The sequence below is a fragment of the Gopherus flavomarginatus genome, chromosome 11 (assembly GCF_025201925.1).
Source record: "Gopherus flavomarginatus isolate rGopFla2 chromosome 11, rGopFla2.mat.asm, whole genome shotgun sequence".
Taxonomy (NCBI): domain Eukaryota; kingdom Metazoa; phylum Chordata; order Testudines; family Testudinidae; genus Gopherus; species Gopherus flavomarginatus.
The window spans coordinates 1,751,529-1,773,669 of NC_066627.1; the positions used below are offsets into that span (position 1 = coordinate 1,751,529).

General features: G+C 45.0%; 2 protein-coding genes across 2 annotated transcripts; both read right to left on the minus strand.

Annotated features, from left to right (window-relative positions):
- Positions 1-3,030: 3,030 nt before the first annotated feature.
- LOC127031867 (olfactory receptor 6M1-like) lies at positions 3,031-3,999 on the minus strand. Its single transcript, XM_050918885.1, has one exon. It carries the CDS (start codon positions 3,997-3,999, stop codon positions 3,031-3,033), a length of 969 nt encoding a protein of 322 aa, XP_050774842.1.
- A 6,452-nt stretch (positions 4,000-10,451) lies between these two features.
- LOC127031679 (olfactory receptor 49-like) lies at positions 10,452-11,417 on the minus strand. Its single transcript, XM_050918759.1, has one exon. It carries the CDS (start codon positions 11,415-11,417, stop codon positions 10,452-10,454), a length of 966 nt encoding a protein of 321 aa, XP_050774716.1.
- Between the last annotated feature and the right edge of the window lie 10,724 nt (positions 11,418-22,141).

The following is a 22,141-nucleotide window of genomic DNA, read 5'->3' on the forward strand; positions in this document are numbered from 1 at the left end:
CAACAGGAGTGTTGCACACAAGACACAGGAGGTAATTGTCCCACTCTCTTTCGCACTGGTGGGGCCTCAGCTGGAGTATTGCGTCCAGTTTTGGGTGCCACACTTTAGAAAAGATGGGCACAAATTGGATAGAGACCAGAGAAGAGCAAAAAAAATAAACAAAAAAGTTTAGAAAACCTATAAGAAAAGGTTAAAATTGGGACATGTTTAGTCTCGAGAACAGACGACCAAGGGGCACCTGTTAACGTCTGCACATGTGTTAAGGGCTGGTATAAAGAGAATAACGACCCGTTCTCCAGTCCATGGAAGGTAGGACAAGAAGTAATGGGTTCCATCTGCAGCAAGGGAGATTGAGAACGATTTCCCTAGTTTCAAATCTAACTGTAAGGACAGTTAAGAACTAGAATAGTTTCCAAGGTAGGATGTGGAAACCCTCCCCTCACTGGAGATTTTAAGAACTGGTTGGACAAACACCTGTGAGGGCTGGGCTCTGTTTATTTCGGCCTGCCTCGGTGCAGGGCGTTGAATTAAATGAGCTCTCTAGGCCCCTTGCAGCTGTTGCTTGACTCTTTTAAAGATTAATCCTATTTGGCGGTTGATCAGAAGGTCATAAGGCTCTTGTCTCAAGAATCAGGCTATAGAGAATTAAACCCAGTGAGTTCAATATCTTATTGGGAGCCTTGGGGTGTATGGTAAAGATGATAGATCTTTATTAGAATAATGAACAAAGCCAGAAAAACTCTGAGCCACAGAAAAGATAGGAGTAGCACAGTATTGGGGTATCATTCTTGACATGAGCTCTTAAACGTGCCTACTTACAGCCTTTGTTGAGGACCTGGTGATGAGAGACGGAAGACCAGCCCTGGTGTGCCCAATGAGTTCAATGTCCCAAGTTCCTCAATGCCGAAGACGGATGGTAGATAACAACAGAGCTAAAGGGTCAAAAGGTAGCTAAGCCCAGAAAACGAACTCTCGGCATGGTGGTCTGCCCTATTATAAGGCCTGTGCACCATTGTGAATATTTATGCTAATGCTCAGCTAACTTCCTCCGCCACATAACACGGAGATGTACTTATTCTACAGGTTAACACAGCAATACATATTAAAGCCATTGCAGCTCACTATGATACCTGTCACTTCTTGTTTAAGCCCGTTTATGGTTATTACTTGCATGTTCTTGCCATGTTCCTGCTGTTTCTGTGTACCGTTAAGTTCCAGCTCCTGCCATTGAACAAGCTAGCCCAAATTCCCTCACATCTGAGGGTAACTTTCAGACTACTTATCTATGCCAAAAGTTACAGGCCTATTATATTTCACTATACTTATGCTAACCTACTTAATCTAATGTCTTACAGCATACAAGCCTGTAGGCTCCGTGCATTACAGCTGAAGGTAATAAAGGCTAAACAGCCCTACCTTTCTAGGATACTAGGAAAGTTAGGGCAAAGTGCTGGGCTGCACTGTGCTGCAAGAAACGGTGGGCGGATTTCCTCTCAGAGTCAGCACTGATCCCACGAACATCACTATGGGACAATGTGCATCAGGCAGCCGTGTGCTTGACTCAATATAGGCTGCTGTTGTCTTTGAGTCAAGGTTGAGGCCATTGCCCCGGTGCGGTGGTAGGAAGTGGTGGGCTGCCTGCAGGGGCCTTTTCGCCACACCAGAGAAAATGTTTTCCGGAAGATTAATTGGTTAAATTGTTTTCTGATACACGGTGGGAGTGGGAGGTTGAGGGAATATTTAATTTTAAACAGTAAAAGCAAAATCTATGCCTCACTTGATGTTATTTTGGCACATTCTTTCTTGGGGTTAATTATTTGTGTTCCATCTTTCATAGTGATTTTTTTTCAACACTTATAATGAGAGGTGAAACGGAAAAGCACTGTAAAAATTAGTGTGTCTGATCTTCGTTGATTTTGTACTATGGCAATGAAAGGGCGGGGGAAGGAGAGAGATTCTAGTCGGAAATCTTGAATTCCATTTTATGATTTCAAAGTGTGCTTTCCTTCTAGGGTGACCAGATGTCCCGATTTTATAGGGACAGTCCCAATTTTTGGGTCTTTTTCTTATATAGGCTCCTATTACTCCCCACCCCCTGTCCCAATTTTTCATACCTGCTGTCTGGTCACTCTATTTCCTTCTGCATCAGAATGAAACCAAGCCCTTGTGACAGTTTGTGTGAAACAGTTCCTCTCTTCAAGGGTGGTATTACTGGTCACGCTAGAGAGCTCAGCTCTGTCCCTACAGCCCCAAGGCTTGGATCACGGCTGGTACATGGGAGATGCAGGTTCCAATCACTATATGGCCTGACTGGAAGCTGGGAGTTGCACTGGTGTCTTCCACATCCCGTACACGTAGCCTAATCACCAGGCTCAATAACTGGAGAACCTCTCTCTACCAATTCATTCTGTACTTTAGAAACCTCCATAATGCAACTAACAATCCACATGTACTGATAGAAATCACAAAAGTCTGAAATCGGACCTCAGCTGTATTTGGGTACTGAGTATTTGCCTGTACAGACTGGGCTATTGGTCCACTGAAAGGGTAAGACTTGTACTCAGGAGCCAGACTCCAAATCCAAGCATGTCCACAGACGTTTTGTCAGACACTGGGCAATTCATTTATTATATCCTTTGCCTCAGTTCTCTATTTGTTGAAAATCAGGACAATGCTTTCCTATTCCACCAAGGTGCTGTGATTGCTCACAAACTACAGACAGAAAGAATAAATGTGTGCCTAGCTTACATCTTTTGTGCAGCCCGAAGGAAGCTTGCCTTGCTACGATCTGTGAAGTGTTTAATCAGTGGATAATTACTCATTTGTCTCAAGCATGTGATAAATCAGCATTTTCAAGAGAGACTGAATAAATCTAATTATTTCCTTGAAGAGTAGAATTGACTAAACTTTAATTTTTAAAAAATGCAGCTTGAGAAAGGACTATTAGAGATAATTTTCTAATCATAACAGATTGACTCTTTCATTATGGTGGTGGGTATTTTTTGTTTGTTTGTTTTGCTTTTCTTATATCTATCCAGAAGCATGGCACAGATTGGGGAATAACATTACAGTACTACGACCAAACGTTTCTCTCAGGGCGAGTTTCACAGTCTTGTTTCTGAGGCTGTAGATAAAGGGGTTGAGGAAAGGGTACACTATGCTGTTCAGCAGAGCCACCCCTTTGTTGACATCCAAGGAGGAATTTCCCAAAGGCCTGGCATACAAAACAATGCAGCTTCCATAGACAATTGTCAAAGCTGTGAGATGGGACCCACAGGTAGCAAAAGCTTTCTGTCTGCCTGTGACTGTTGGCATTTGGAGAATAGAGAAAAAGATGCTCATGTAAGACAACATTGTTAAACATAATGAAGTCAGTACTAAAGTTGAGATCAAAATGGAGTCCATCCTCTTAACCCCACTGGTGTCAGTGCAGGAGAGTTGGAAGAGGGGAGAATTGTCACAGAAGAAATGGTCGATCACGTTTGGCCCACAGAATCTCAGCTTTGAAATCAGGAGCATCCGTAAACTCATAACTGTGAAACTTCCCACCCACGAACCAAGGACCAGCTGGATGCAGAGTCTCTGCTTCATGATGGTGGCATATTGCAAAGGGCGGCAGATGGCAACATAGCGATCAAAGGACATGACCACTAGGAGGTAGAACTCTGTAGTCCCTAAAGCAAAATAGAAGAAGGACTGGGCCATGCAGCCGTGGAATGAAATGGTTCTGTTGACTGAAAGAAAATTCAGCATCAGTTTAGGGCTTGTGACCGAGGTGAACCAGATTTCCAAGAAGGACAAATTGACAATGAAAAAGTACATGGGAGAGTGGAGTCGGGGATCCACCCACACTATGAAAATGATGACCACATTGCTCGTCACTGTGATCAGGTAGGTGAGGAGAAGAACCAGGAAGAGGAAAATCTTCAGTTTCTCACCAAGACTGGAAAATCCCAGAAGGATGAACTCAGACACATCCGTTTCATTCCTTTCCTCCATGGCCAACATCAGCCTGGGCTGCAGAAAGAGTAACAGTGAAAATAAGTGAATGGCATTTTCACAGATTCATACATGTTAAGCCAGATGAACCCTTTCGATCTTCTAGCCCCACTTTATACAAAACATATGACACAGGATTTTACGTAGTAACTCCATTACTCAGGGCCAGTGCAAGGATGTTTCGCGCCCTAGGCGAAACTTCCACCTTGTGCCCTCCGCCTCTGCCCTGAGGCGCACCCCCCGCGTGGTAGCTCTCCCCTCCTCCCTGAGGAGCCCCCCCTTGCGGCAGCTTCCCACCCTCCCCGCTGAAGCACCCCTCCCCCGCCCCAGCTCAGCCCTGCTCCGCACACGAGCACAAGGACCCCGAGCACTCTGTCACTTCACTTCTCCCGCCTCCCAGGCTTGTGCTGCCTAAGCTGATTGGCGCCGCAAGCCTGGGAGGTGGGAGAAGTGAAGCAGTTCTCCTGCGTGCGGCTCCCACCCTTTACTTGCTGCAGGCAGCCCTCCCCACTCTCCCCTGCCCCAGCTCCCTCCGCCTAAATGCCAGCAGCAACTGAGGTGGCCGAAGATCTGGCCGCCGCGGTCGCTGCCGAAGAAAATGGTGCCCCCCAAATGCCAGTGCCCTAGGCGACTGCCTAGGTCACCTAAATGGTTGCACCGGCCCTGCTGTTACTCCCCTAACTTCTTGTCATAAGAACAGCGGCGTGGGCTGAGGGACTTACTGGCCACTGCTTCCAGCAGCTCCCATTGGCCCGGTGCAGTATCTGCGGCCAATGGGAGCCATGATCGGCCGGACCTGTGGATGGGGCAGGTAAACACACCTGCCCGGCCCGCCAGGGGCTTTCCCTGCACAAGCAGCGACCCCTGTTTGAGAATCCCTGCCTCATATGGAACTTGTTCCATATCTCTAATCATTTTGGTTACCTTTCTCTGTAACTTTTCCATTTCTAATGCATCTTTTCTTATATGGGGTGACTAGAACTGCCCACAGTATTCTACGTGCAGGAATAGTATGTATTTATATACCTGCATTATGTAATTTGCTATCTTATTATCTATCCTTTTGCTAATGGTTCCTAACATTGTTCTCTTTTGTGACTGCTGCTACATATTGAGTAGATGATTTCAGAGAATTATCCACAATGATTCCAAGATTTTTCTTGAGTGGGAACAGCTAATTTAGACCCCAATATTTTGCGTGTATAGTTGGGATTACGTTTTCCAATGTGCATTACTTTGCATTTTTTAACATCGAATTTCATCTGCTTTTTTGGTTTTCCAATCACCCTGTTTTGTGAAATCCTTTTGTAACTCTGCTTTGCATTTAACTATCTTCTGTAATTTTGTCTCATCTGCAAACTTTGCCATCTTTGTCCAGTGGCAGTCAGAAAAGCTAGCAGAATGTTATGAACAGATAATAAGACAGTAAATATCATGATGCCATCATATAAATCCATAGTATGCCCACATCCCAAAAATATATATTAGACATAGAAAAGGTACAAAGAAGGGTAATGCAAATTATTAAGTGTATGGAACAGTTTCCAAATGAGGAGAGATTAAAAAGACTGGGATTGTTCATCTTGGAAAAGAGAGGATTATCGGGGGATAGGTAGAGAACTATAAAAGCATGAATGATCATCTTGTCTGACCTCTTGTACAACTTCTGCCATTGAACTTTCTCAAAATAATTCCTTTTGAACTAGAACTTAGGAAAAACATTCAATCTTGGTTTAAATATTACCAGGAATGGAGACTCAATCACAACACTTTGTGAATGATTCAATTGGTTAACTCCCCTCATTATTAAAAAATGTGCACTTTAGTTGCAGTCTCAATTTTTCTAGCTTCAACTTTCAGCCATTTGATCTAGTTGTACTTTTGTCTGCTAGACTGAGCTATTTGTTCCCAGGGCCTGTGCTCAAGTTACCTAGAGTTCCTTGAGTCTGTTACTATCAGTTATGTTCCCCAAAGCTGCAATCATTCTTGTGGCTCATCTCTGAACACTTCTCAATTTGTCAACATCCTTCTTCAACTGTGCACTCCAAAAAGGGACACAGGATTCCACCAGTGGTCGCACCAGTGCCAAATACAGAGGAAAATAACATCCTTTTACCTTTTAAAGATTCCCCGGATTTTACACCAAAGAATGGCATTAGACTTTTTGGTCACAGCTCCGAACTGAGAGCACTCGTTCAGGTGATTTTTCATCATGACCCTTGAGTCTTTTTCAAAGTTGGAATTCCATAAAACTTATCCTATAACAGGGTTTCTCAAACAGGGGTTGCTGCTTGTGTAGGGAAAGTCCCCGGTGGGCCGGGCCAGTGTGTTTATCTGCCTAGTCTGCAGGTCCGGCCGATCGCGGCTCCCACTGGCCTTGGATTGCTGCTTCTGGCCAATGGGAGCTGCGGAAAGTGGCAGAAGCAGAGGGACTTACTGACTGCCACTTCCAGCAGCTCCCATTGGCCTGGAGCAGCAATCTGCGGCCAGTGGGAGCCGCAATCGGCCGGACCTGAGGAAGGGGCAGGTAAACACACCAGCCCGGCCAGCCAGGGGCTATCCCTACACAAGCGGCAACGCCTGTTTGAGAAACCCTGCTCTATAACATCTCACACAATGCAATTTCAAGTTAATATAGTCCCATCTCCACATTTATGCTTGATCTGGAGTCATATTTTTCAATGTTTCATAGTTGGTGAACATTTAAAATAAAAAATGTTCACAACACCATTATATTTATTATAAACCCCATTATATTGACTATAGAGAGTAAAATATTTATCAATGATAACAATGATAAGCCTATTCAATACAACTGCTGCATTTGAGCTCAGAATCTTTTAAGCTTTTAATTATCCCTTATTTATTTGGGAAATTTTATTTTTTTGCATCAGAATTATAATAAAAAACTCAGTGCCTAACATTTACCCTCAATTGCCTTTCATGTCACTACCCCAGAGCACACAACTTATCAGTTACCAAAGAAAGATCTAACCTGCCCTCAGCATCCCACAAAACATACAATCGTATCCAGTAATTTTGCCATTTAGCCCACAACTTGTGGTTGAAGTAGAGGATATCTTCTAGGAAGACATCCAAACTCAATTTAAAGACTTTGTGCGATGAAATATCCACCACATCTCTAGGTAAATTGCCCCAATACTTAATAGCTCTCACCCTTAAAAATGTGCACCTTACTTCTTGTTTGAATGAGTCTAAGTTCAGCTTCCAACCATGGGATATTTTTTTCTGCTAAATGAAGGAATCTTCTACTATCTTTTCCCCATGTACGCACTTGTACACCACAAAGTCATCTCTGATGCTTTTCTTCAATAATCTAAAAATCGACTGAATTTCACTACTATATTCTGTTGCTCCACCATTCTGCATTCCTTGCTCAAATCTTTACCACCCCTTTTGTAGAGCAGTGACATGAATGCAGTACCTAAAGGTCCACTTCTATATGCCTTCTAGTGATAAATTCAAGGAACTCAATCTATTCAGTTTAGCAAAGAGAAGTTTAACATCCTGGTGACTTGGTTGGAGTCCAAAGTACTGACATGAGGAGCAAATGGACTCGTCTATGCAGCAGAGAAGCACATAACATGAACTATTGGATGGAAGTTGAAATACGACAAATTCAAACTGGAAATAAGGTATAAATTTTAACAGTGAGGATAATTAATCATGTAAAAATTTGCCAAAGGTTGTGGTGGATTCTTCATAACTGACATTTTCTAAATCAAGATTGATTTTTTTTTCCTACAAAAGATCTGCCCTAGGAGTTTTTCCTGTGAAGTTCTTGGCCTGTGTTACACAGGATTTCAGACAAGATGATCAAACTGGCCCCTTCTAATCTATGAATTTCTAAACTGTGGAACATCACAAAATAAAAATAGGTGCACCTCAATTACAGACCTTTACCTTTTCAGACTGGCTGAGGAATGGATGCTGCCATTTAGAAATGAAGAAACACCTCTCTCTCTTTCACTGAATTGTTCTCTCTCTCTGTTGCTCTTCTCAGCATGTTGCCTCTGTCCATCTGGGAAATAAACTTTGCCTTCAGCCACTCTATAAATAAGGGGTTTCAAAGTGCTATAACGTCATCTGAGCTCCAGCATTACCAGTGGGAAATTACCAGATGCAAGAAATCTCAAAGGACTTCATGAGATATGTGCCCAAATTGAATACAAAAATGGTCATCTTTTTATGGCTCAAATTTTCAAAAAAGCTTAAGGAAGTTAGGTGCAGAGTGCCCGTGGAATTCAGGTGCTTAACTCCCTTAGGAATCTTTGAAAATCCTACTATAAAATTTTAAAGTAGAACTGGGTGATTAATTCAAGTTTTTTAAATTTCCCAAATTTAGATTTTTTTCTTGATTTTTTCCATCAACATTTGGAATGTTGCTATCAAAACAAACTGAAACATATTTCTCTTAAATATTCACAATTTTTTTACCCATTTTGAAAGCACTTCTATTGGTTATATTCTTAAACAAACAGATTGTAGGTGGAATAGAAAATTAGTGTGTGTTTGTGAGTGTAGCTGAGTGAAAAATGACTTTCAGTTAGCTTGCAATTGAAAAAAAATGGTTTGAGATTGAACCAAAAATTAATATTTTTTTGTGAATGCCAAAGTAAAAAAAAAATTTCTTTTGTGTCAAATGACACAACCAAAATGCATTGTTTCCATTTTGACTCTTTAAAAATATTTCTATTTTTTAAAAATAAAAGTGAGAACATTTTAAGGCAACATTGTTTTGCTCAAAAAACCTGAAACATTTCATGCGGAAAATGCTGCAATGAAATATTTTGATTTTTGTTTTAATGTGGTTGACCCAATTCAGTGAAACCAACATGAAATTTCCAAAACCTTTCAGTGTTGCTAAATCAGTGTTTTAGATTGAAAGAATTGAGGATCTGTATGTGCGTTATATCGTGGTTTTGTGTGAATTTCTTGATATTGAGATGGGTCGGAATGACATTCTCTTTACCACATCAAATGGAAAGCTTGGCCTATTGTTCCAATAGAAGATTGCGAATAGTATTATCTTGGAGGCAGCTACTAAAGAAGAAGAGAGAACAGACTTCTACCCAAAGATAAGCAACACCAAGTCAAGACAACTGGTATTATTGCAGTAATAATTAAAGTTTATATCATGGGTTCTCAAACTGGGGGTCGAGACCCCTCAGGGGGTCAAAATTTATTACACGGGGGGTCACAAGCTGTCAGCCTCCACCCCAAACCCTGCTTTGCATCCAGCATTTGTAAAGGTGCTAAATATATTTAAAAGTGTTTTTAATGTATAAGGGGGTGGGTAGGTCGCACTCAGAGGTCAGCATGGATTGTCAAGAACAAATTGTGCCAAACCAACCTAATTGCCTTCTTTGAGAGGGTTACTGGCTTAACGAATGTGGGGAGGCTCTAGAGGTGATGTATCTAGATTGTAATGCCCTTGACACAATCCCAGATAGCACTCTCATATGCAAGCTAGGGAAATGTGGTCTAGATGAAATTACTATCAGATGGGTACAAAATTCGTTTAAAGACCGTACGCAGACAATAGATATGAATGGTTCATATCTAGTGGGGGTCCCACAGGCATCAGTCCTTGGTCCAGTACTACTCAGTATTTTAATTAATGACTTGGATAATTAACAGAGTACTTATACAATTTATGGATGACACCAAGCTGTGAGGGATTGCAAACACTTTGGAGGACAGTATTAGAATTCAAAATAACCTTGACAAATTAGGGGATTGGTCTGAAATCAACAAGATGAAATTAAAGAAAGACAATTACAAGTCAGTACACTTAGGAAGGGGAAAAAAACAATTGCACAACTACAAAATGGACAACATAGCAGTAAGTGTTAGAATTGTTGAGAAGGATCTGGGCCTTAATTAAAAACTTTCCAACTAGAAGTAAGATGGAGAGATAAGAAACTAGGCTGAGATTTTCAAAGAAGCCTGAGGAAGGCACCACACTTCCAATGAATCCAAAATAAAAAAACTCGTTTGAAAATTCCAGACCAAATTAACTACTTCATATGTAAATGTGGGCAAGGCACTTAGTCTAGGCTGTGTCTTGCTTTCCCATCTATAGAAGCTGGGGGGTGAGATTGTGAAGGTAAAACCCATCAATGATTATGAGGCACTTAGTGGTTATAAACAAAGTGTAACTTGCTTCTCTCAATGTTGTGTCTGTTCTGTGGAGCAATACACATGGACATCCAGTGTTTCCTAGTCCAGTACTTTTCAAAAGAATGAAATAAAGAATTTGAATTAATTCCCCCAGACAATAGACTTGACCAAACTTTATTTAAAAAATAATGAAATAAATAAATAAATAAATCAGATGCAGAAGAGGCTATTGCACAGAATTTGGCTACATGTTGCAACACTGAACTATGCTTTTCTAATTATTATTATTATTACACATCTTGCCTCCATCAAGAAGCATAACACAACTTGAGGAACAACTTTGTCCTGTCACGACTGAAAGCAATGCTCAGGGCAAGTTTAACACTCTTGTTTCTGAGGCTGTAGATGAAGGGGTTGAGGAATGGGTACACTACGGTGTTCAGCAGAGCCACCCCTTTGTTGATTTCCAGAGATAAGTATCCTGAGGGACTGCCATACAAAGCAAAGCAGCTTCCATAGGCCATCGTTACAACAGTAAGATGGGAAGCGCAGGTGGCAAAGGCTTTCTGCCTCTCCGTGGCAGATGGGATTCTCAGTATAGAGTAGAAGATGCAAGCATACGACATCAGGGTTAAACATAATGAAGTTAACACTATGGCTGACAGCAAAATGGAATCCACCCTCTTAATTACTTGGGTATCAATGCAGGAGAGTTGGAAAAGTGGGGTGCTGTCACAAAAGAAATGGTTGATCACATTCGGTCCACAGAATCTCAGCTTGCACATCAAGACCATCCGTAAACCTATAACCAGGAAACCTCCCACCCAAGAAACAAAAACTAGTTGAATGCAGAGTCTCTGTTTCATGATGGCAGCATATCGCAATGGGTGGCAGATAGCAACATAGCGGTCAAAGGACATGACCACGAGAAGGATGAACTCCGCAGCTCCCAGGGCAAAATAGAAGTAGGACTGGGCCATGCAGGCAAGGAATGAGATGGTTTTGTTGTCTGAGAGAAAGTTCAACAACATCTTTGGGCTTGTGACCGAGGTGAACCAGATCTCCAAGAAGGACAGATTGCTGATGAAAAAGTACATGGGGGTGTGGAGTCGGTGATCCACCCACACTATCAGAATGATTAATGAGTTCCCGGTTAGTGTGACCAAGTAGGTCAGTAAAAGAACAAAGAAAAGAAACATCTGGAATTTGTCACAAACTCCAGAAAATCCCAAGAGCCTGAATTCAGCCACTGTGGTTTCATTTGCTTCCTCCATTTCCAATTTCAGTTTTCCCTGTAGAAAGAGCAACAATACAAAACAAGAGCATGAACCTTTATCTATCACATTTATGGATTCAACCACAATGTTTTGGAGCAGGGATCAGCAACCTTTGGCATGCAGCTCAGCAGGGTAAGCACGCTGGTGGGCTGGGCCAGTTTGTTTACCTGTCGTGTCTGCAGGTTCAGCCGATCGGAGCTCTCACAGGCCACAGTTCACTGCTTCAGGCCAATGAGGGATGAGGGAAGCGGCGGACAGCACATCCCTCGGCCCGCGCCACTTCCTGCAGCCCCCATTGGCCTGGAGTGGGGAACTGTGGCCAGTGGGAGCCGCGATCGGCTGAACTTGCCGATGTGGCAGATAAACAAACCAGCCTGACCCTGGCGGGCCACATGCCAAAGGTTGCTGATCCCTGTTCTGGAGGGTTGTGAGACAGAAAAGCTGTACACTCAACATCACACACTAAGGAAGGAGACAGAGCATTAGTGAGCTTGACAGAGAACATGGGTTCCCAGGGTAACTAGGTTGATATGTCTATTGTATTTTATATAACAAATTAAACTTGAGGAAAGAGCTGGTTTCCAAATAATTGTCTTTACTTGATATTCACAAACAAGCAACACCTGGATATACACATACAGCCCCTCTCAGTGCTTTCTGGTGCCTTAGATCACAGTGAGCACAACGAGAGAGATCTCACCAACTATTTAAAGAGATCTTACTCCGTTTCTACAAAGTACTCACAAACTACATGGGGCCTTTAAAAAACAACAAAGAGTTCTGTGGCACCGTATAGACTAACAGATGCATTGGAGCCTAAACTTTCATGGATGAATACCCACTTCATCAGACACATGTCGGTATTCACCCATGAAAGCTCATGCTCCAATACATCTGTTAGTCTATGAGGTGCCACAGGATTCTTTGTTGCTTTTTATAGATCCAGACTAACATGGCTCCCCATCTGATACATGGGACCATTATCACTCTCGTATTGGAGAACCTCGCAAATATTGGTGGATTCTCTCAGCACCCGTGTGAGGTATTATCTGACTTTTACAGATGGGATCAACTTAGATGAAGTGACTTTCCCAAGATCACACAGGGAGTTTGTGTCTGAGGGAGGCGCTGAATTCCACATCTCCCAAATCATGAGATACTCTCTTATCTATTGAGCAACCTTTCCTATCCCTGGACTAAGACTCCCCCTGTCTCTGCCATTCCCATATTGCTAAACAGGAAGGGTTCCTGGCTACATCCCAGCTAGAGAGGAGAAGGATTCCAGGATGGAGAAGGGAGAACTAGCATTAAAAAAAATTAAGATCCCCATTATGGAAGAGCTAATGTGCCGCATTTTCATGCTCAGCTAAGGGATCTTGTTGCCTAACTCCTACGAATTTTAAAGGACATCTGTATCATCTAGGTGGCTTTGCATTTTTCAGCCATTGCATGCAACAGCAAGGCAAAAGGAAATTAAGATCGGCAAGATTCCCTGTAGGTGGAATGACAATTATTGGTCTTCCAAAGTCATTTAAATGTGAAGAGAGTAAGAAGAACTTGAGGATGAGTTCACAGAGCTCATAGGAAAAAGACCCTTTCTCACTTAGTGTGACAGTTTTCAATGCTGTCTAGAGGATGGGATGGGAATGAGGCATCCAAATACATAAATCAAAGATAAATTAGCCACCAAATCAGAACACTGAGCAATCATACCATGAATCTATAATGATTTAATCAATTCCTCCACACTGAATTAGGCATATAAGATTGTTGTAACATAGGTTTAATTACCTTCTTTCAGATAAGAAACGGTAATATTTCCTACTAGATTTTTCTTCCTAATAGAATTTTTTTCCAGCATAGAAAATGTAATCAAAATATAAATCAAAAGAAAATGAAATGTCATGGTTTGCTACATTAAGTCTAATGATTTACACCTGAAAGATTTACCTCTCTCATTCAGCTGAATCTTCAATGCCGTGATCTTACAACAAAAGAAAACAAACAAAACACATGTCTCCTTCTCTGTTCTGTTTAGGGAGAAACATGTCTCGTCTTCACTCATTTTATAAACAATGTCGGAGAAGTGCTATCATTTCACTGGCACCACCCAAGGGAAATAAAACGTCTAAGAAATCTCAGAGGGTTTCATATGTGCAAATTGGTGCAAACTGAACATAAAGAAGTTTGTCACCTTTAAAGAAATGGGCAGCTTCTAACTTGTCACATGGCTTGGAAAACGGGATTAATTCTTATTTACACTCTACCGTGCCAGATCGATGAATGGGAATTCAGCCCTGAGGGGTGTGTGTAGGGGTGTCTGTGAGAGAGTGTATATGGTTCCTCTGAACACTTACCTGGTGTTTAGAGGTGCCATATACAATGAAATAGAGCAGGGTAGGGAAAGCCCCTGGCGGGCTGGGCTGGTGTGTTTATCTGCCCTGTCCACAGGTCCGGCTGATCGCGGCTCCCACTGGCTGTGGATCGCTGCTCCGGGCCAATGGGAGCTGCTGGAAACGGCGCAGGCCGAGTGACTTACTGGCCACCGCTTCCAGTAGCTCCCATTGGCCTGGAGCAGTGATCCGCGGCCAGTGGGACCCACAATTGGCCGGACCTGCAGACTGGGCTTTCCCTGCACAAGCGGTGACCCTTGTTTGAGAAACCCTGCCATAGGTTTAAGAACACTTGACGTGAGTGGGTGACCTACGAATAACCCTATGCCAGTAGATCACAAGATTACTATAAAAAATTTGCCAAGAGTGATGTTACGGAGAACTAGGCCATGTCCACACTACAAAATTAAGACTTCCTAATTTACATTGACATACAGCTGCCACAGCGTTTACAACGCTTATGCATGTCTACACTTTGCTTCTTGTGTCAGCGGTGCACGTCATCATCAGGAGTGCTTGTATTCATTGTTGTGTCACTGTGGGGCATTGTGGGATGGCTCCTGAAAGCCAATAACAGTTGCCGTAAGCAATGCAGTGTCGACACTGACTAGAGTGACCATTTCCCTATGCTGAATATGGAACACCTGGTAAAATTACTTGTCTTCAAGTGAGTTCAATGGCAATCAGTCAGAACTATGCAGTACAAATATTCACATTAACATCAAGTTGCCTGAGACCCTGTTAAAAAGAAATACTGCATAATTGACTTCTTTGTACTTACCTTCTTATCTTTAAGGCTTTAAGGTTCACACGTGGAGGGATGACACACACACCCCTACCCAACACACACACACACACACACAGGGAGAGGTGATGTGCACACACTTCTGTACACCTCTCTCACATGAAGTGGGGGTGGTGACCGGCCTACCCAACCCTCCCTGCCCAGTGCTCTCCACCCTCCATGCCAGGCTGGGCCCCCGGGACAGACCCGCCTCTCCCGGTACCTGGCACCATGTCTTCATGAGGCACCACACAGAGGAGGGGGCATACAGGGTCACATTACCCCCCTGCCCCCCGATTTCTTCCAGGGTTCATACCAGAATGTGGCCAGCAGCAGCCTTCTGTCACTGTGCAGGAGGGAAGGGACAGGAGCTGCTTCCAGCCACAGGGGAGGAGCGGGAGGGGAAGAGATGACCTGGCCCGTATCATTGCAGATTTCATCTCTTTCTCCCCATCCCACACGTGTGGCTGGAAGCAGCTTGTCCCTTCCTGCCCACACAGAGTTGAAAGGCAGCTAACACGTCTAGTAGTGTTGCCAGATATCTGGTTTTAACCAGAACACCTGGTCAAAAGGGGGCCCTGGCAGCTCCCTTCGGCACCAGTGACCAGGCTGTTAAAAGTCTGGTCGGCAGCACAGGAGGGTCCCAGGGCTAAGGCACACCGTGGTAAGCATTGCCGGGACCCTGCACCCCCTCCTACACCCCTCCCTCACCCCAAGCCCCTATCCCAACCTGGAGTCCCCTCCCACATCCAAAATTCCTCCCAAAGTCCACACCCTGCACCCCCCAACACCCTGCCATAGCCCTTAGCCCCCTCCTGCATCCCAAGCCCCTCATGTTCGGGTTCAGTCTCGGCCTTCAGAACCCTGCCTTGTTGAGCCAGACATGCTGCAGCACAGACCCAGGGTCTGACCCACACCCCAAAGCTGCAGACTTAACTGAAAATGACTTAGCAAGTGCCTCTGTCTCTAACAGCCAGACACCCAACTCCCAGTGGGATCCAAACCCCAAATGAATCCATTTTTATCTGTATAAAGCTTATACAGGGTAAATTCATACGTAGTCTGCCCTCTATCGTCCGCTCTGCCTGCCTACCTGGCCCTGCTCGTGGAACTGGGAGCATTTCTGAGAATGCCACCATAGAGGTCCTGGATTTCAGTCTCTTCCCGAGCAGCCTAAATTTGGCTTCCAGGACATCTCTCCTACTCTTCCCTATGTCATTGGTACCTATATGTACCACGACCACCAGCTCCTCCCTAGCACTACATATAAGTCTGTCCAGATGCCTCGAGAGATCCGCAACCTTCGCACCAGGCAGGCAAGTCACCATACGGTTCTCCCGATCATCACAAACCCAGCTAGCTATGTTTCTAAAGACCGAAACTCCCATTACTAACATCTGCCTTTTCCTAGCAACTGGAGTTCCCTCCCCCGGAGAGGTAACCTCAGTGTGAGAGTCAACCCCAGCACCATCTGGAAGGAGGGTCCCAACTATGGGAAGGTTTCCCTCTGCTCCCGTTGACTGTTCTGTTTCCCTGGGCCTTTATCCCTCCTCAACAGCGCAGGGACTGTCTGACCAGAGGTGGGACAATTCTACAGTGTCCCGGAAAGCCTCATCAACATACCTCTCTGCCTCACTTAGCTCCTCCTGTTCTGCCACCCTGGCCTCCAAAGCCCGTAGGCGGTCTGAGGGCCAGGAGCTCTTTGCACCGACTGCACACATACGCCACCCACCCACAGGGAAGGGAATCATACATGCTGCACTCAGCACAATAAACTGGATAGCCTCCACTCTGCTGCTGGGCTTCTGCCTGCATGGTCTCCTGCAGCTACCTAGGTTAATGAAGGGTTTTGTTTAAATCAAGAAGTTTTGAATATAGTTTAGCTTACAAGTTTTAAAGAACAGCAAGTGAACCTTCCCCCTTCCCACTCCCCTTCCAAACTGCCTTGCAAAACTCCCTGCTAGCAGCCCCTGGTCACAAAGCTTCCTGGTCACTTGCTCACTGCTTTATAAAGCCCTGGCCTTGTTGATAGCCCCACTCACTGAGTAAGGCTCAGCCAATCTTTGCCAGAGGAGTATCCCTTATTCTCCCTGGCCCTCTCATTGTTCCTGGAGGTTAAGCTGTCTGGCCAGGAGACATCAGTGGGTCACCCCATCAGTGGCTACCCTTTTTTCAGCACTCTTTAGCCCGCTGACCCTGGCTTTGTGGCCGGGGGTCTGCCCATCTCTGGCAGCAATCTGCTATCCTTCTATCTGACCTTTTTTGCCGCCTAGGTTCTGCCCAGCCCTCTCAACAGGACAGCTGTTCCCACGTGCACGTAGTGGGCCACCTGCCCCATTGCAGTGCTTTGTGTAAGCCCAGTAGGTGCCCAGCTGCATCTTTAGGTACCTAAATACCTTTGAAAACTTGATCCTAAGAGTCTGTGGGAATTTGGTGCCTTAATCACTTGAACCCTCACTCTACACCTACCTCACATGCTGCATTCAATTGTCCTGTGATAGCGCTCCCTTCCGTCCTTCTTTAATGTCATGGCCTGTGATACACAGGAGGCCAGGCTAGATGACGGGGTTGTCCCATCCTAAGGAGCTAGGAATCTTTCCAGTTTTGAAAATCTCACCAGGTTCTGATCTCCATCTTTAGGATCCTAAATATCTTTAAAAATCTGGCCGGGAGGGACTTGCCCAAACTCACGCAGGAGGCCAGTGGTGAGGGAAAAATGTAAAGCCAGGACTCTCAGGTTTCCACCCTAACTACTGGACCATCCTTGCTCGGTGAGAGCTACAATGTTAAGTCAATTACACCCACTACTGCTTGGCAGAATGAATACAGAAGCAACACTTAGGTTATCAATGTTAATAAACAAATGATCAGAAGAAGAACTTATATTTGGTAGTGCCTAGCGACCCCAATCATAAATCAGGTGAACACTGCATTAGGTACTCTAAAAAGCCCAACAACAGGATGGTATCTGCCCTAAGAACTTTCAAACCAAGTTTAAGACAAGAGACAAACTCTGCTTAGCACTGAAAAAGTCTCAGCTAGAGTGCTGTCTCCAGTGCTGGGCAACACATTTCAGAAAAGATCTGGACAAACTGTAGAAAGTCCAGAGAAGAGCAGCAAATATGATTAAAGGTCTAGAAGACCTGACCTGCAAGGAAAGAGTTCAAGAAACTGGGTATGTTTAGTCTGGAGAAGAGTAGACGTGACAATAGTCTTCAAATACATAAAAGGTTACAAAGAGGAGAGTGATAAATTGCTCTCATCTACCAGTGAGGACTGGACAAGAAGTAATGGGGTCAATTATTAGCAAGGACATTTTAGATTAGATATTACAAAATACTTCCTAACCGTCAGGCTAGTTAAGCACTGGAACGATTTACCTAGTGAGGTTGTGGAATCTCCATCACTGGAAATTTTTAAGAATAAGATGGACAAACACCTGTCAGGGATGGTCTAGATAATACATAGTGTTGCATCAGTGCAGGGGATTGGACTAGAAGGATAAACCTATTTCCACTCAGGACTCACAGCCATGAACCCTCTCCTGGAGATAAGCAACTAAGGCAGATCAGGTCTTTCTCATGAAAAAATTACACTAACCATTAGTTCCTACTCTACTCTACCCAAAAGCCCAGTGGTTAGGGCACACATCTGGGGTGTAAAAGACTTGTCTTCAAATTGCCATGCTGCCTAATTTGGAGAAGGGATTTAAATAGCCCTAAACACTGAGGCATTGGGAATTATGGGGCACACACTTCCTAGCCCAGAAGGTTCCCAATCTATTTTCCCCCAGCTATCTGCTCTGTGCCTTTGAGAATGGCTACCAGATAAGGCCCCACAGGGGTGGCAAGTTATATTCTCTTGGGGTGCCCAGGCTCAAGGAAGATTCAAGCCCCACCAATGTTTGGAGCCGGGTCTCTCCCTCGGCCCTGCCTGGAGCACACACACACACACACCCGTGAAGTGCCCCTGCCTGAGTGAAAGCAGCATGGCTCTCCCTGGCCTCCGCTACTGGCAGCTACAGCCCAGCACAAGAGCAACGCCGCTGGCATCAGGCTGAGGCAGCTGCTGCTGCTATTGCACCTCGGGAGGGGGAAGGGGCACACACAGCCCTCCCCTCCCCCCGCACCAGACGCCGAGGGGCTTCCGGCTGGAGACATCTGGAGTGGACCTCTGTGACTCACCTGAGCAGCTGCTGGGGCTTCAGTGGTGTTTGACCCTGTGATCCACCACCACCCCCCATACACACCCACAGTCCCCACTCCTGCAAACACTGGGCAAGGCGTAGCCCCCTCCCCCATCCCCACCCCCACCGAGGCTACGGTGAGGGCCAGCAGGGGAGGAAGGAAGCCACATGTGATGGCAGTCCCCCCCCCAGCACCCACCACCCCCTCCGAGAGCTCACATCCCCTTTCTGGCCCCCAAACTCCCTCCCAGAACCTGCACCCCCAGCCTAGAGCCTGCACCTAAACTCTGTACCAGAGCCTGCACCTCCCACCCTCTCTTACACCCCTAGCCCCTGCCCAGAGCCTGACCCAGCCCTCCACACTCCCTCCCAGAGCCTGCACCCCTCCACCCATCCTGCATCCCACCCCATGCCCCAGCCTGGAGCCTGCACCTAGCATCCAAACTCCATCCCAGAGCCTGCATCACCAACCCCTTCCCACACACCTCCTCCTACACCTAAACTCTGTCCCAGAGCCTGCACATCTCTTACCCCAGCCCAGAGCCTACACCCAAACTCTGTTCCAGATCCTGCAGCCCCTCCCATCCCTAAACTCCCTCCCAGAGCCTGCACTCCCTCCCTCCGTAGCCCCTCCCAGAGCCTGCATCCCAGACTCCATCCCAGAGCCCAACCTCTCAACCGTCCTACACCCTAATCCTCTGCCCCAACACAGGGCCTGCACCCCAGACCTCCTCCCTCCACCCAAACTCCCTCACAGAGCCTTTGGCAGTTGGGGGGCAGAGTTCGGGGGGGTGAGCTCTGAGCATTGTGGGCACCACCAAACTTTCTACAAACCTACCCCCCTGCCCACATGCATGATCAATGAGGAAACACCTGGTTTGAGAATCTCAGTGAGGCTTAGTGATGAGCTAGGGCAGAGACCCGCTTGGTGACACCAGCGCATCGTGCTTTCAGACATGCCCACCGATGGACATTTAAACACCATGAGGACTTTGGTGTCACAAACATAGGCACGTGGGGAATTTAGGTGAGCCCAGGTTTAAGTGACAGTTGAGTAGAGGTTGGGTGGATCTCAGTGGGGCATAAAGTGACCATTAGGTACCTAAGTCTCTTTATGCATCTAGCCCCTAAATTCCTTTGAAACTCTGCCTCTAAGGGCCTCAGTCACTCTTGGAAATATAAGTCAGGCTCTCCTGGCCTTTTATTTACTCTTTTCTCCTCTTTTAAAAAGTCATTTTCAGAATGGAGTAACCTATAAGCCTAGCTACAGTATCTCTCAAGACCTCCTTAATGCTAACATTCCCAAGGCTATAGATGAAGGTGTTTAATAGGGATGTCACCTCTGTGGGTGAGCAGAGATGCTTCTTTATCATAAGCCAAGGACTGGCTCTGCTGTGGCCAGACAGACACAAAACCGGAACTCCCATAGGCTGCAATGGTTACTACGGTGATGTGTAACACACACGTGGAAAATACCTTTATGTGCCCTTCAACGGGGGCTATCCTGAGGATAGAGGCTATGATATAGGTGTAAGACACTATGGTCAATGTTAAGGATCTCAGTAATACAATGGAGGAGAGAATAAAGTCTAGTATTTCAAGGTAGCTGATGCTCATACAGACAGCTTTCAAGAGGGGTGATATCACACAAGAAAAGATCTAGTTCTTGGCCACACAATGGAATCCTGGCATATACAATGGGTGGACCAAGCATGAACAGAAAGATGCTAGCCATCAGGAAAGGACAAGCACGTATCACCCCCTGCCATTCATAATGACTGCGTAGGGCAAGGGCAAGGGGTTGCAGATGGCCACGTCTAGATTGTAGGATACCATGGTCTGTTGGATGAACTTCACCATGCCCAAGAAGATAGAGAAGAAGGTTGGTATCCAATGTGTCCTAATCCAGAGCTTTTCAAAAATATAAAATAAAGAATTTGAATTCAATCCCCAAACAATAGACTTGATCAACTGACTTTTTATTGTAAAAATATACAGATGAAGAAGAGGCTAGTGCACAGAATATATCTACATGCTGCAAGACTGATTTCTTCTTTTCCATTTTTTTTTTTGGCCTCCATCAAGAAGCATAACAGAACTTGGGGAATAATTGTGTCCTGCTCAGACTGAAAGTATCTCTCAAGGTGGGATTAAGACCCTTGTTTTGGAGGCTGTAGATAAAGGGGTTGAGGAAAGCATGAACTATGGTGTTGAGCAGAGCCATCTCTTTGCTGAGATCCAGAGATAAGTTTCCTGTGGGCCTGACATACATAAAAATACACCTTTCATGGTCAGTGTTAGAAGAGCAAGATGGGAAGCAGAGGTGGCGACGTTCATTGTTTTAAATAGTTGGCTGACAAAATGCATTTGAAAATACAACCCCCAACCCCAGCTGTCTTTGAAAAGATCGACCTCTAATCACTAAGCAGTGTGTTAGGGAGCGCTTTGCTGCAGGGTATGGGGGTTCAGTACTGGTCCTCTCTTTGGCAGTCAGCATGAACTCTGATGTCCGAGCTCATACTTATGAGGCCATGTGCTTTAAGCAGCAGGGTTTGTGACAGAATAAGGTACAATTTCTGGTGAGTCACAGCTGACACCAATGGCCCAGTGTGATAGTAGAAGGGGATGGGCCAAAGAAGACTCTTTTCCTGACCAGAGAGAATGATTTCAGCAAGGGTCATCAACAAAAACATTCTCAGGGGGTGAGGGCTGATATCTGCTTTGCAACATTAAAATCGAAGTCAACAACTTTGTGTGTCTTTATTTCAGCACCTTCTCTCTTAGGATTAATTACTTTTGGTCTGTGTTTCAAACAGTAGAGAGGAAAATATTTTTTTCTCCAAGTCCTTATAACTGCAGATGAAATAGAAAACCACAGTAAAAAATTAGTGTCTGAAACACGTAAGCAATCTGGTACCAGGCCAGGGGAAGAAAGTGAGATGCTGGTTAGAAAACAATTCCATTTCAGGGCTTCAAAAATTGTTTTCATTCTGCATCAGAATGAAACCAAGACTCATGAAACTGTTTGTGAAACAGATGACCCGGTCCATCTAGCATTTCTGGGCAGTGGTAGGGAGCATCTCTTCTAGCCTAGAGCCCAGTGTGTAGGGTACAGTGTTAGAACATGTGAAGACACGGTTAAAATCCTTGCACTGCCTTGCTTGGAGCCAGCATTTTAATTGGGTGTCTCCCATTTTGGGCTAGTGCCTAACCAGCAGGTTGTATGGGCCAAAAATCTCTGTCCATTCCATTCTGCACCTGAGAAACTGCGACACTGTAACTAATATTCTATGTCTGCTGACAGAGCAGAAGAAAGTCTTTAATTTGACTTCAGATTTTAGGCTATTGAGCTTTTAGC